The sequence below is a fragment of the Arctopsyche grandis genome, chromosome 5 (genome assembly GCF_051622035.1).
Source record: "Arctopsyche grandis isolate Sample6627 chromosome 5, ASM5162203v2, whole genome shotgun sequence".
In the NCBI taxonomy this organism is placed as follows: Eukaryota; Metazoa; Arthropoda; class Insecta; order Trichoptera; family Hydropsychidae; genus Arctopsyche; species Arctopsyche grandis.
In genome coordinates, this window is record NC_135359.1 from 32,268,224 (window position 1) to 32,281,490 (window position 13,267).

The 13,267-nt window shown below is 42.4% G+C and overlaps 3 protein-coding genes across 3 annotated transcripts in view; 2 read left to right on the forward strand and 1 right to left on the reverse strand.

Annotated features, from left to right (window-relative positions):
- Positions 1-1,807: 1,807 nt before the first annotated feature.
- On the forward strand, positions 1,808-5,249 carry LOC143911727 (uncharacterized). Its single transcript, XM_077430739.1, has 2 exons — positions 1,808-2,286; positions 2,512-5,249. The coding sequence occupies exon 2, from the start codon at positions 3,994-3,996 to the stop codon at positions 4,969-4,971; it is 978 nt and encodes a 325-aa protein (XP_077286865.1). The 5' UTR covers positions 1,808-2,286; positions 2,512-3,993; the 3' UTR covers positions 4,972-5,249.
- A 326-nt stretch (positions 5,250-5,575) lies between these two features.
- On the forward strand, positions 5,576-8,646 carry LOC143912001 (uncharacterized). Its single transcript, XM_077431107.1, has one exon. The coding sequence runs from the start codon at positions 6,113-6,115 to the stop codon at positions 7,817-7,819; it is 1,707 nt and encodes a 568-aa protein (XP_077287233.1). The 5' UTR covers positions 5,576-6,112; the 3' UTR covers positions 7,820-8,646.
- Positions 8,619-13,267, reverse strand: part of LOC143912013 (uncharacterized) — a 37,307-nt gene continuing 32,658 nt past the window's right edge. The window contains exon 4 of the mRNA XM_077431122.1: positions 8,619-9,545. Within this exon, the coding sequence (XP_077287248.1) occupies positions 9,448-9,545 (98 nt within the window). The 3' untranslated portion in view covers positions 8,619-9,447. The remainder of the gene's footprint in view (positions 9,546-13,267) is intronic.

Consider the following 13,267-nt stretch of genomic DNA (forward strand, 5'->3'; position numbering starts at 1 on the left):
GGATTGATATATTTAAAGCCTTCAGTGAAAATGATGTCTCATACAAAAATATTGACAAATTTGTTGAATATAGTTTATGTTTACCAAGAACAAATGCACCTACCGATCGACTTTTCTTTGATGAACAATTTGTGGTCCAGTGATAAAACGCCACGAAGGTAGACGTAAACACACTGAGTGGGACGTGTTTTTTTTTGAGACTTAAATGTGCCAAAAAAACAGCATACATGGTACACAGTCCCAAAAATCACTCCCTGGAGTGTGTTCGGTGATATTTTATCCTTGTTTCATACTGTGAATCCTATATTTAAAGAAATGTAGGAGAAACATATGCACTCTAACATACACGTGCAACTTTAACCGAATTAGGTTTGAAGAACACCCATTGTCCCAGCGTCGAGCCAAGGACGTGAAGTTCCATACTATTCAGTGTTTTCGCCCTAAATGTTGAAACTTGAAAATGTTTGAAAAATTTATTTATTTTTTGTAATTGTGCGTCCATAATTATCTAATGTTTCTTTTTAATAATTGAATTATATACATATGTACATATCAGATCAGTCCATAAGTTCGTGCGCAATTTCAGAAAATTTTTAAATAGTGAAATCTTTAAATGAAGAATGACGAAAGACTTCCATGAGATGAATCCATAATTTCTGCGATCTGATCCACTGTTAATTGTGGCTCTGACTCCACAAGATTTTTAAGAAATCGTTATCAAAATTAACAGGACGTCCTGAATGGGATTCATAATAAACTTTAAAATTTTTAAACCATTTCTGGGCAGTCATACACTGATAGTATTTTCACCATGTACACCATTAATTTTTATCGCTGCAGATCTGGCAGATTCGCCATACGAAAATATAAAAGTATAAAACAGGAAGTTTGTATTGATTATCGACATTCATTTTTTTATGGGAACTAATATGCGTCCGATGTTTACGAAAATTGGTGACAGACTGACTAATATATTAGTCAAGCGATGACAAATTTCGACAGGTACGAAATCTTTTTGGTTTAGTAATGAGTAAAGCCCGGATAACCAGCGTGCCGTTCATTGTTCAAATGTTGTAAATGCATTGTTAAAGGTTTGCCGAACCTTTTTTACAAAGCATTTACAACAATTGAACAATGAGCGGCGGGTCCGTACTCTAGTAATGAGTCATCACGAATCCCGTGCATGTTGAAAATGCGCACGAACTTATGGATTGACCCGATGCATATACATACATATGTATGTAGAAATATTTTTTTGGAAAAAAGGACATCTTAATCTAAATTTCTAATACAACATAGGTAGTAGGTATGTTTTCGGATAATTTCAGACATGGCGATCTCGCACATGACAATCGTTGCAACGAAAATCGCAACTACGGAATATCTGGCACTCGAATTCTCGTTAGAATGGCTAACTTCCGATGGGTGGGATTCTTGAGTGCCAGATATTCCGTGTTCGAGATTTTCAAGACGTTTGTGAGATCGCCATATGCAAAACTGTCACTGAACCGTTTTCATCATGTAAATTTTAACACTTTCAGTACTATTATTAAAAAGTTGAAAGTGTATGAAAATTGGATTTAGTTTTATTTAATAGGAAATAAATAACAGTTAGTAATTTTTTTGATATAATTTATTTTCGAGGCATTTAACGATGTTAGTATACATTATAATATATTTTATTTATTTTTATTCCACCGCAACATGTATTACCATCAACAAAATCAATCTATGAGAGATTTCTTTGAAGTAATAAATAATAAACGTATAATTTTTTTTTATTTTATTTATTTATTTTATTTTATTTCATACCAGGAAGGCATTACAGGTAAACCCCAATGCGCCTTCCTGGCCAAATTACAAACAATACAGCATTTTTTATTATATAAGTCGCTAAATTACGAGACACTGACTTAAACTCGACAATTAACGAGACATCTATGAATTGTACATACATTTTTATTGTAATATTTACATTAATCATACTCAAATAGTGGTGACATAGTGGGTCAATAATAATTTAAAGTTATTTTTATTCTACATACATACAAATAAGTAAACAACACATACATATGCACATTAATCTTTTTCTTTGGAATAACGACTCATGTTGTCATTTACATAATACGAACATTAAATTTATATTTACACATAAAATACGTTTTATTTTTAAAAACATTAAATTTATATTTTTAAATGATGCCATTACAGTTTGCCCCTAAACGACACCTTAAGTAACAAACTTGTACATATATAAATTCAATATTTGATCCGTTATATTTGAAAGTGGCAGAAGTCAAATTTTCAGTTCCAAAATCACTATTTCTGTTTGACTTAATTCAAAAATCCAGAATAAACGTATCACAGGCTACCAATATTTTTAAATATTGATAAAAACAAAAAAATATATTTAATCTTTTGCGAGATATTTCTCGAAGTGAAGAAAATTCGACTTATGCCACTTTCAATTATAACGGCTCAAATTAGAAATTTGAAATCATATTCAAATAGTGGTGACAAATAATAAATAGCCCGAAGTGTTTCCGACGCAATGAACATGGGCACAATGCAAATAATTGCGCAAAACGGATCATAATTACACAGAACGAGGATCCAAAGGCCATGTTCGAATTTAAATTTGACACATGTCAATATTGCCAATCGTCAATACACCGACACGACAACTTCTTTCACCGACGGTAAACACTGAAGATTGGTATCCCCACTCACTGATTTCCGATGACGGCAGTCGGGTCTTAGTACGAAATGGTTGTTTTGTAAATATCCATTCTCGCCATGGCCGACCAGCCCAACACGTGTAAAACTAAAATCGAATAAATTATTGTACGGACCACGATGACTTTCATTGCTGATACCTCATCATCACTACACCTTCCTGAACGTCACGGAGCATAACCAGACAGGAGAATAAAGGCTTGGAGAATTTGTAAAGAAGAACGCCATCACATGCCGCAACTGAGCTAACCTCAACAATTCGGGAATTCCCCGATTTCAACATTTGGTCCTTCGAACCGGATACCAAAGAGCATGATAAAACATTGGTATCTTCCTTCAAATATCCCATTGATCAATTTAATACTAATGCAAGATTGCTTCTGTTTTCAGCAAGTTTTGAGTCAAATTAAGGAATTGCGGAGTCAATCGACCAGCTCTCGACTGGCAGGCATGCTTCAGGAGTTGATAACTACGTACACGTTAAGCACACAGATGGGCGCAAACCACATCCGATTGCATCGTCAATTACTGATACTTTTTTGAAGCAATAACCGCGTGGGTAATTTCATCCGATTGCATCCTCAATTACTGATACTTTTTTGAAGCAATAACCGCGTGGGTAATTTCATCCGATTGCATCCTCAATTACTGATACTTTTTTGAAGCAATAATCGCGTTGGTAGTTGGCAGTAGGTAGATAGCAAGGGTACGTTGTTGCAATTATTACAAAGTTGCAGCAATATTTGTACTTTGTGATTAAAATTAGTACAAAGATTTAGTGGGAAGACCCACAATTTGTTTCGCTAATTGCTTTATGCAATACGGCTACTTTGTGACTAAAATTAGCACAAAGATTTAGTGGGAAGACCCACAACTTAATTATTACAAACATTGCTCTTATTATAATATCTCTATTCGTAGCTCAGTCAGCAAATGACATTAGCGCACAGTCCTATTTCATATAGTTAAATATTCGCAAATTTACTAGAATTCACCACATGTTAGAGAAAGGGGAAGAAGAAATTAAGGTGAACGACGGAGGAGAGAAATCAAACTCCAACCCTCATAGGACAAGGAGCAAAACTAGGGACGACCCAAAATCGAAGTCCATTAATCAAAGCATAGTTTCGCCACAGATGGCCAAGATGGAAACGAAATACAAGGCCGTATTTTGGATCCATGGTAGTATGCTTCGTGATCAGAAAACTACCTTTCCAGTTGGTAAAATAGTGAGAGACATCTCTGGCTGACAGAGATATGCCACCTTATACAAATTTAGAAACGTTCTTACAAAACAGATGCAACGTGTTGCAATCTACTACGCCGTCAGATGTAGTTAAAGAAACCTCATCTAATCGTCAAAGGGTTATGCGAACTTATTTCACTAACCAGAAACCGTCGCGCGGTTTAAAGTCGTGTGTGTATTGCAAAGATAATCAATTAATATACAAATGTGATAGTTTTAAGGCCGAAACGCAAACTGAAAGAAACGAATTCGCGAGGAATAATAATTTATGTTTCAACTGGTTGAGTCCGAACCATAGAACATCGACATGTAAAGCAAATATTAATTGTGCAATATGTAAGCGGAAACGTAATACGTTGTTGCACAAAGAACTCATGCCTATTCCCAATGATACAAAAAGAAAGACCGTAAGTGCGCATTCCACTAATTTATCTCAGAAGGAAATCGTTTTGCCAACGGCGCAGGTTGACATTGAAGCATCTAACGAGTCGTTAATTAAATGTCGTACGTTATTAAACTCGGGCTCGCAAGTCAATTATGTCACTAGATCTTTTGCCAAACGAAATAGTTTCAAACTCGAAAGCATTCAACAAAAGATAATAGGCATAGCAAATCAAGAAAGTTGTGCTCGGCAAATAACTGAGATTACCATACGTTCAGCAACAACCAACTACTCCGCAAATATATTGTGTTTAGTTTTACCCGAAATAACCGGAGCAATTCCAACTGTTATGTTAAACCAGCAGTTAATATCGATTCCAACGGGAATACAATTATCAGATCCACTTTGGAATAAACCCGCAGCTATTGATTTATTGCTCGGCGCGGAAGTCTGTGTCCATCCAATGAAAGCAGGAACCATCAAACTAGGTTCAGGTATGCCAAGCCTCAGCAGCCGCAACAGAAGTGTTCAGACCAATTGTCTGATGGTCGGTTTTCGTGGCCTTACGATCCACGAAACTTACGTTTGCCTGAGCTGGCCGCCCTGAGAGCAGCTAGCCCCCACTCCCGCTCCAACTGCCGCCGCGTAAACGGTGTTTTTTCGCGGCTCGCGTCCTCGCCACCGAATCACCAACTCGAGATTGGTGATGTTTTGACGATACTTGGAGACCAGCTCCAGTATCCATCCGGTGTGCACTAAGGAAGCCTGGTCTATCTTCGTCCCGAAGGCAGACAACTCAGCCACGCGTGGGTAGTACATAACCTCAAGCACGCGTGGTTCTTTGTTTACTCTCCCCCCCTGCTTGCTCTCTGTACATGTTAATATAATACAGTTGCGATACAGACTTACAACCTGTTTCATTGTTTATAATCTCCTTCCATTTCCATCTCCCAACATCGCGCCTACACACGCACACGGTACGAGAGAGAGGGAGACAGAGAGCAGAGCAGCCAGAAGCAGAGACCAGACCAAGGACGACGAAGGAAGACACTGGACGGACTTGTGTTCCTTACGACCCATTCCCCCTTCACATAATGTAATGCTTGATAAATTGCTATGCGCGCACACAATCAAAGTAGACACGTGAAATCAGTCAAGTAATATGTTTTTACAATTTTGTATTTTTATATTTTTTTATTTGTTTTATCCATATGTCTTTTAATTAATATTGTAACGCGACGTTCTCCCAAGTGTCCCTTAAGTTGGTAGCGGTGGTAACCTTTAGGTTGGCACCAACTACTTTACCGCGCGAAACACACTACCCGTCTCAAGAAGGATCGAGACGTGCTCTCTTCTTCGCCAGCTTCCAACCGGGAAGGACCTCCCTCCAGCACCTCCGCCGAGCGCTTCAGAGACGCCCAGAGGTCGCCATCTTGTGTCCACACGAGGCAGTACGGAGTTTGTCTCCTGCCTCCCCCTCCCGCTGCTGTGACGAAACCACAGGGCCAGCTTCTGGAGAAGCTGTTATCAACGCACACGACTTGCAGTCAGGAACCTCCCAGACTATATACATTAATACAACTATCCCAAGGTTAGTCCACGTTTCCACCTAACTTGACTCTTTGGAAGAATAACGATATATCACGCCCTCTGCATAAAGACGCGCGTAATACCGTTCATTACATTTGGCGCCCAACGAGTGGGCCTGACCAGCAAGTCACTTTTGCGTTCACGAAGTCAACACGAAGATGCACGGTCTACGCTCCGCGGGGAACGTAGACCCAGACGCGTCTTCTTCACAATCGACTTCCCCACCGGAAGGACAGTCGGCTTCCCCACCGGAAGGTCAGTCGACTCCCCCATCACCAGTTCCAGTAGACGGCGCAATGCTGTTGCAAATGATGAAGCTGATGATGGAGCAGCTTATAGCTTCCCGAACCGCATCTGTTCCTTCCCCCGTCATTTCACCTGTCCCGGTCGCGGCGGGAAATTTTGCGAATTGCAAATCTCGGTTTGCCGGCGACTCGTCGGAATCAGTCGAGGCGTTCATTGATGCCATCGAGACGTTCAAAAACTGTTGCCGAATCCCCGACGAGGACGCGCTTCTAGGTTTACCCATGATGCTCGATCGAGACGCGGCGACTTGGTGGGTGGGAATGAAACCTTCCACCCCCACCTGGTCCATGGCGCTAGAGGCGCTACGAAGCAGCTACGGCGAACGTCGACCGGCTTACCGACTGTTTCTCGAAGTTAGCGCGACTAGGCAACAGGAAGGAGAATCAACGGACCTTTTCGTAAATCGAAAACGCGCGTTGTTCGCGAAAATGCCGTACAGCATTCCCGAAACGATGCAACTCGACATTGTATACGGCCTATTATCTCCCTTTCTACGAACCCGTTTGAGCCGAGAGCGGGTAGACAATTTCCAAGAATTGATTCTCCGCGCCCGCCACATCGCCGATATGGACGCCGAGACCCCAACGGGGCTACCTGAACCCAGAACAAAAGCGACCCACGACATTCCACACCGTTCGAGACCCACATCGGACACATGGGAAAGGCTCGCGGCCGGAAGTGACCGAACATTCACGAAAACGGACCGAATGGGAGAACAAAGGCCGCGATTTCGTCCAACATGCTCGTTCTGCCATAACCGAGGACATTCGGTTGAAGAATGTCGAAAGAAAAATGGGACACATACGAGAACACCTGTCGCGTGTTACGGTTGCGGAGCTCCAGGTGTGATGAAGAGCAATTGTCCCACGTGCAAGACAAAGACCGGGGCCGCGTTGTCAACCATCGCCCTGGCGACGTTTCCACGCCAGATACCGGTGACCCACCTATCGTCCGTTCTCCGAGCGACGAAGGCACCAGATCCCGCGAAGACCCCTATCCCGGACCCGAGAAAACGCGTGGATCAAGTCCGAAGAGCAGCGAACTGTCGCACCTGTAACCCCCCGGTGACCCACCTATCGTCCGTCCTGAAGGCCACGAAGGTACCAGCTCCCGCGAAGACTCCTATCCTCGATTGGAGGAAGCGCCCGGACCAGAGCAGACGATACGCGGACCAAGACCGAAGAGCCCACACCAGATATCGAGCCGCCGATCTGGTGCTGCTGCCGCCATACCTCAACCCCGCTGAAGAGGGGCGGAGCGCTACGTTCGTCCCCGTACGAGAGGGGCCCTTCTGGATCAGGGAGACCCTGAGCCCCACCACCTTCCTCATGTCCGCTGTCAACACGCCTGTCGATCAGCGGATGTCACACCTGGTCGGCGTTCCAGCGCCGAGCGTGCCGAGGCGAAGAAAGGGAAGGCCGCGAAGACCATCAACATTCGTCAAGACAACTGTCAATACGCTGGCCGATGAGCGGATGCCACACCTGGCTGACGTTCCGGCACCGGTCGTGCCGAAGCGACGCAGCAGAAGACCTCGTACGAAGCCCGTTGCACAATGATAGGCTTCGGCGCTATCCGAGTTCAGAGACCGGACGCTTGCCCTCTGAACTCGAGGGGGAGGATGTAACGCGACGTTCTCCCAAGTGTCCCTTAAGTTGGTAGCGGTGGTAACCTTTAGGTTGGCACCAACTACTTTACCGCGCGAAACACACTACCCGTCTCGAGAAGGATCGAGACGTGCTCTCTTCTTCGCCAGCTTCCAACCGGGAAGGACCTCCCTCCAGCACCTCCGCCGAGCGCTTCAGAGACGCCCAGAGGTCGCCATCTTGTGTCCACACGAGGCAGTACGGAGTTTGTCTCCTGCCTCCCCCTCCCGCTGCTGTGACGAAACCACAGGGCCAGCTTCTGGAGAAGCTGTTATCAACGCACACGACTTGCAGTCAGGAACCTCCCAGACTATATACATTAATACAACTATCCCAAGGTTAGTCCACGTTTCCACATAACTTGACTCTTTGGAAGAATAACGATATATCACGCCCTCTGCATAAAGACGCGCGTAATATCGTTCATTACAATATATAATATTATTATAATATAATGGTAATTAATTTCCTTTTTATATATAATGTCGACTTGTTGAGTTGATCTGTAAAGTCACTATGGCAAATTTGTGAATAAATAAATAAAATTACCATCATGGTTGTGTGGAGATTTCGGAAACCAAATACCAAAAAAAATGGCGTCAGAGAAGAAGACAAAATGGCGATGCGCTTCATGCCGTAACCTGCCTAACCCCCTTCCGCCGTCTCAATACTCAAGGCCAAAGCTCAGGCCAAACAAGTCCAAACAAACATAGAAGAAACAATGTTATTTTATTTGACATAAATGATACAGGTTAACAATAACGACGACAATAAAGAAATCGCTAATTTACTGTCAAAAGCCGAGCTATCCGACCATAATATCACCGCTTATAGAATTGGACAAAAAAAAGGAACGAAGCCACGACCTTTAAAAGTGAAATTGGATGAACAACAAACAGCAATAACACTACTCCGAAAAGGACCCAAACTTGGAATAAAAATAAAAACGACCTAACTTATGTGCAAAAACTAAACATCGACAATCTGTGGAGTGAAATGAATAATAGAAAAGACAATGGTGAAAGTACAAAAAAACCAGTACAAAAAACTAATAATCTACTACCAAAATGTCAGAAGCATAATATCCAAAATTCAATTCTTAAAAAATGCTATAGCTGCTTCCTGATATGACATCATTTTATTAAAAGAAACATGGTTAAACAACTCTATCAATGACTCTGAATTAAACTTTCATTCGTACAATCTGTATAGATACGATAGGAACATAAAGTATACATTTTTATATTTATAAGATTTGTTAAAAATTATGGTAATTTAGGTCCTATATGGTAATTTAGATCCTACAAAAAGGTAAGTTACGCGTAGGATGGATAAACTGCCGCGTACGACAGCACATAGAAGCGTTCCGCTGCTACAAGTGCCAGGAGTACGGACATTTGGCAGCCACCTGCAGCGGAAGCGACAGGTCCCAACTGTGTCGCCGATGAGGCAAAGTAGGCCATAGAGCGGTCAAATGCAAAGAGAGTCTGTGCTGCATTGTCTGCAAAGATCGCGGTACGGACGAACGACACATGGCAGGATCATCCAAGTGTCCTGCATACAAATCCGAAATGGAGAGACAGAAGAAGAGGAACCTGCCGACGTAACGACCTGACCAACTGGCACGCCGTCGAGGAACCTACAAGGAGAAAAACGAAACATAAGTAGGTGGCTGATCGGCTAAGAAAAGTTGAAGAGCTACGAGAAAGATACACAGGTGTCATCCCATTGATATGCTGCTGCTTATCTCTCACCCATACTAACTTTTGGTTTCAGGAAAAAAAAACAGGAGGACCAACAGAAAGCAAGAACGAAACAGCACCGGAAAAAAAAGAAGAGATCCGCACGAAAAGGAGGAGCCAACATGGACGAAAACAGCCCCTGCGGAAGAAATCACCAACGAGTGGCGTACCCAAGAGGGTGAGGTGAGTTGCGGGAGTTTTTTAGTCAATAAAAATCTTATCGAAGATTTTCTCTTCCAACGTATGAAGAAAAAAAAAGACTACCTGCTGAGGATCGTGCAATTATTTCAGCGACCGGAATCTAGAGTACACCACGACTCTGCGAACATAGTCGCGTTCGGGTGTGACGCTGTAATTGTAACAATAACATAACAGTCTAATAATAATTTCGAAATAAACTTCGTATTAATTAATAATGAATTGCAATAAATGTAAAGGTGCTGTGACAGATTATGTGCTGTGTGGGCAATGTGAAGGACATTACCATCATGATTGTGTGGAGATTTCGGAAACCAACTACCAAAAAAAATGGCGTCAGAGAAGAAGACAAAATGGCGATGCGCTTCATGCCGTAACCTGCCTAACCCCCTTCCACCGTCTCAATCCTCAAGGCCAAAGCTCAGGCCAAACAAGGCCAAACAAACATAGAAGAAACAATGTTATTTTATTTGACATAAATGATACAGGTTAACAATAACGACGACAATAAAGAAATCGCTAATTTACTGTCAAAAGCCGAGCTATCCGACCATAAATTCACCGCTTATAGAATTGGACAAAAAAAAAGGAACGAAGCCACGACCTTTAAAAGTGAAATTGGATGAACAACAAACAGCAATAACACTACTCCGAAAAGGACCCAAACTTGGAATAAAAATAAAAACGACCTAACTTATGTGCAAAAACTAAACATCGACAATCTGTGGAGTGAAATGAATAATAGAAAAGACAATGGTGAAAGTACAAAAAAACCAGTACAAAAAACTAATAATCTACTACCAAAATGTCAGAAGCATAATATCCAAAATTCAATTCTTAAAAAATGTTATAGCTGCTTCCTGATATGACATCATTTTATTAAAAGAAACATGGTTAAACAACTCTATCAATGACTCTGAATTAAACTTTCATTCATACAATCTGTATAGATACGATAGGAACATAAAGTATACATTTTTAATTTAGACTGTCATTTATGTTTTTTGGGACTATATTTATAAGATTTGTTAAAAATTATGGTAATTTAGGTCTGTTTTGTTTACATGTTTTTATTAAATAATTGTATGTGACTGTGTTTTTACCTAAATAAATAAATACAGTCATCTCATTCGCCCTCTCCCCATAACTGGTGACCCCTACGACAGAGCTAAGCAGCGTACGAGATTTCGTCGGCATGCCCCTTGCCATCTTCACTCTCCTCGTCGAGGGTCCAAGCAATCGAACAGAGCACCTCCATCACACGATGCGAGGGTAACAATAACAACGCCAGCAGCGGCGCACCAACCCAAACAGCGGACCTACCGACCTACCGACTTGCCCAGCCACCAATACCGATGCTGAGGCCAACAACAGCAGCTGCCGCTGAACGGAGCAAGAAAAAAATGAGGAGCGAGTGAGATGGCGACCTTGATGGGAATGAAGTCATGCTCCATCATCACACACGTAACGGCCATCCAGCTAACATCAAGAATCGCAAATGAGCACACGACGATCCACTGTCCAGGTCATGGAGCACCGGACGACCCGCTGTCCGGCTCACGGCGTCATCACCCGAATTGCGCTCTCGTGTAAATACTGAGAGTGTTGAGGGTTAACGCTGTTGACTTCAAGGGCTCTGAGTTAGTCGTTAGAAGAGTAAAGCCTGGCGATAGAGGCACTGGTAGAGAAATCTTAAAAGTTGTTCCTGCATTGCGACATTTGTTGATTGCCGCTAAACGCGTATTTTTGGGTTGGTCCTCTTGGCGAGTTAAGGACCATGTTAGAGATTTTAGATGCTACAAGTGTCACTCATATGGCCATTTTTCCGCGAAATTACCCGAGAAAACTTGTAATTACTCTCATTGCGCCACGTCTGGACATGAGAGAAAGGACTGCCCTAATTTAGCAGACGTTCCTACCTGTGCCTCTTGCAAGCGTCTTAAGCGGGAATCGAAACACAGAACTGGTGGGTCTGATTGCCCACTGTTCCGTCGATTCATGGCTATGGAGAATGCTCGAACCGACTACGGCGTCTAGTAATTTCCGTTTTTGGCAGATTAACCTGCGTAGATCCTGTTACACACAACACACACACGCTGTAGCAGAGGTACGCGAGCATCGTCAGCACCAGCGACCACATCCACGACGATCATTGGACACCTTGAGGTAAGATAAACAACGCAGCATCTTGCTGAGCTTCTACACCACGCCGCGTGAAGTTTTGCAGAATTTATCAAAAGTTTTGCAGAATTTGCGTCTGATGAAAACAGGGAGCAGATAAATTTGGTCTTTGCCATGCAAGAGACGATGAACAACTTGAACAAAAATAATGACAATGAGAAAGGTACAATCAACGACATCAAAGCTCGTCAAAATAGTTTTGAAATAGTTTTGAAGTCACGAAGCAACAACATCGAATTACAGGCTGTGCCTGAAAAACACACAGAGAATTGTAGAGATCTTCAAAAACCTTTGTAAAGTAATTTCGGAACCGATGGACGATAACTTGATAGTATCTTGTCATAGAACCGCAAAATCGAATAAAAGCAGTGACCGCCCTCGTAATATTAAATTAAGTAATATTAATGTTTGCGTACGTGCGTGTCCACAGACGGGCGTGTTTATCCACCTTTCATCCCTTTCTACTGAAATGGCTTCGATTTGTGCCTGTAGAGTGGTGATAAACGAAGTTCTGGCGTTTATACGCAATAAGATCGACACCGTGAAGGATCACTTGTGACAGATGAAGTATCACTTGTGCAAATTTGTGAATTCTTTACCGAGGATGAAATTATGGTGGCGAGAAACGAGCTTATTTCACTTCTGCCTGATATACGAGAAACACGAAGGCAAGGTGACTTAAAAAAGTTAAAATGCATTCAAGGCATAATTAAAATGCTTAAAGAAACCGATGCGTCTGTGCTACCTAATTTTGGCGCTGTCAACCTGCGACGTTTGCCTCCGGTATCATTCGACTCAATTGATGTTACTTCACTTCTGAGTGCTATTCAGGATTCCCAGTCCCATCCACATCCTTCAGTCCCACCCACACCGGCCGTTACAACATTTCGCCCGACGGCTGCTACTTTGACTTGGCCCCCACTTCTACTACTGCGAAGCGGCTGGCCAATCAACGCAAGAGTAACGTAAACAACAACACCAACTGTCAAAACGCAATTCGTCGTCCAGTCCGGACTTATCCAGTCGCATCCCTGTGCTCAGTATTTTGGTGTACAACTTCATGCAAGGACCTCTAAGTTTAGAAGATGTAAAAGACCATCTATCTCTACTAGAAGGATCCAACTCAAAACGTGCCTCTAATTTTAGAAGATGTAAACAATCATCTATCTCTACCAGGAGGATACGAATAAAATGCGCCTCTAAGTTTAGAAGACGAAAACAATCGTCTGTCTCTACTAGA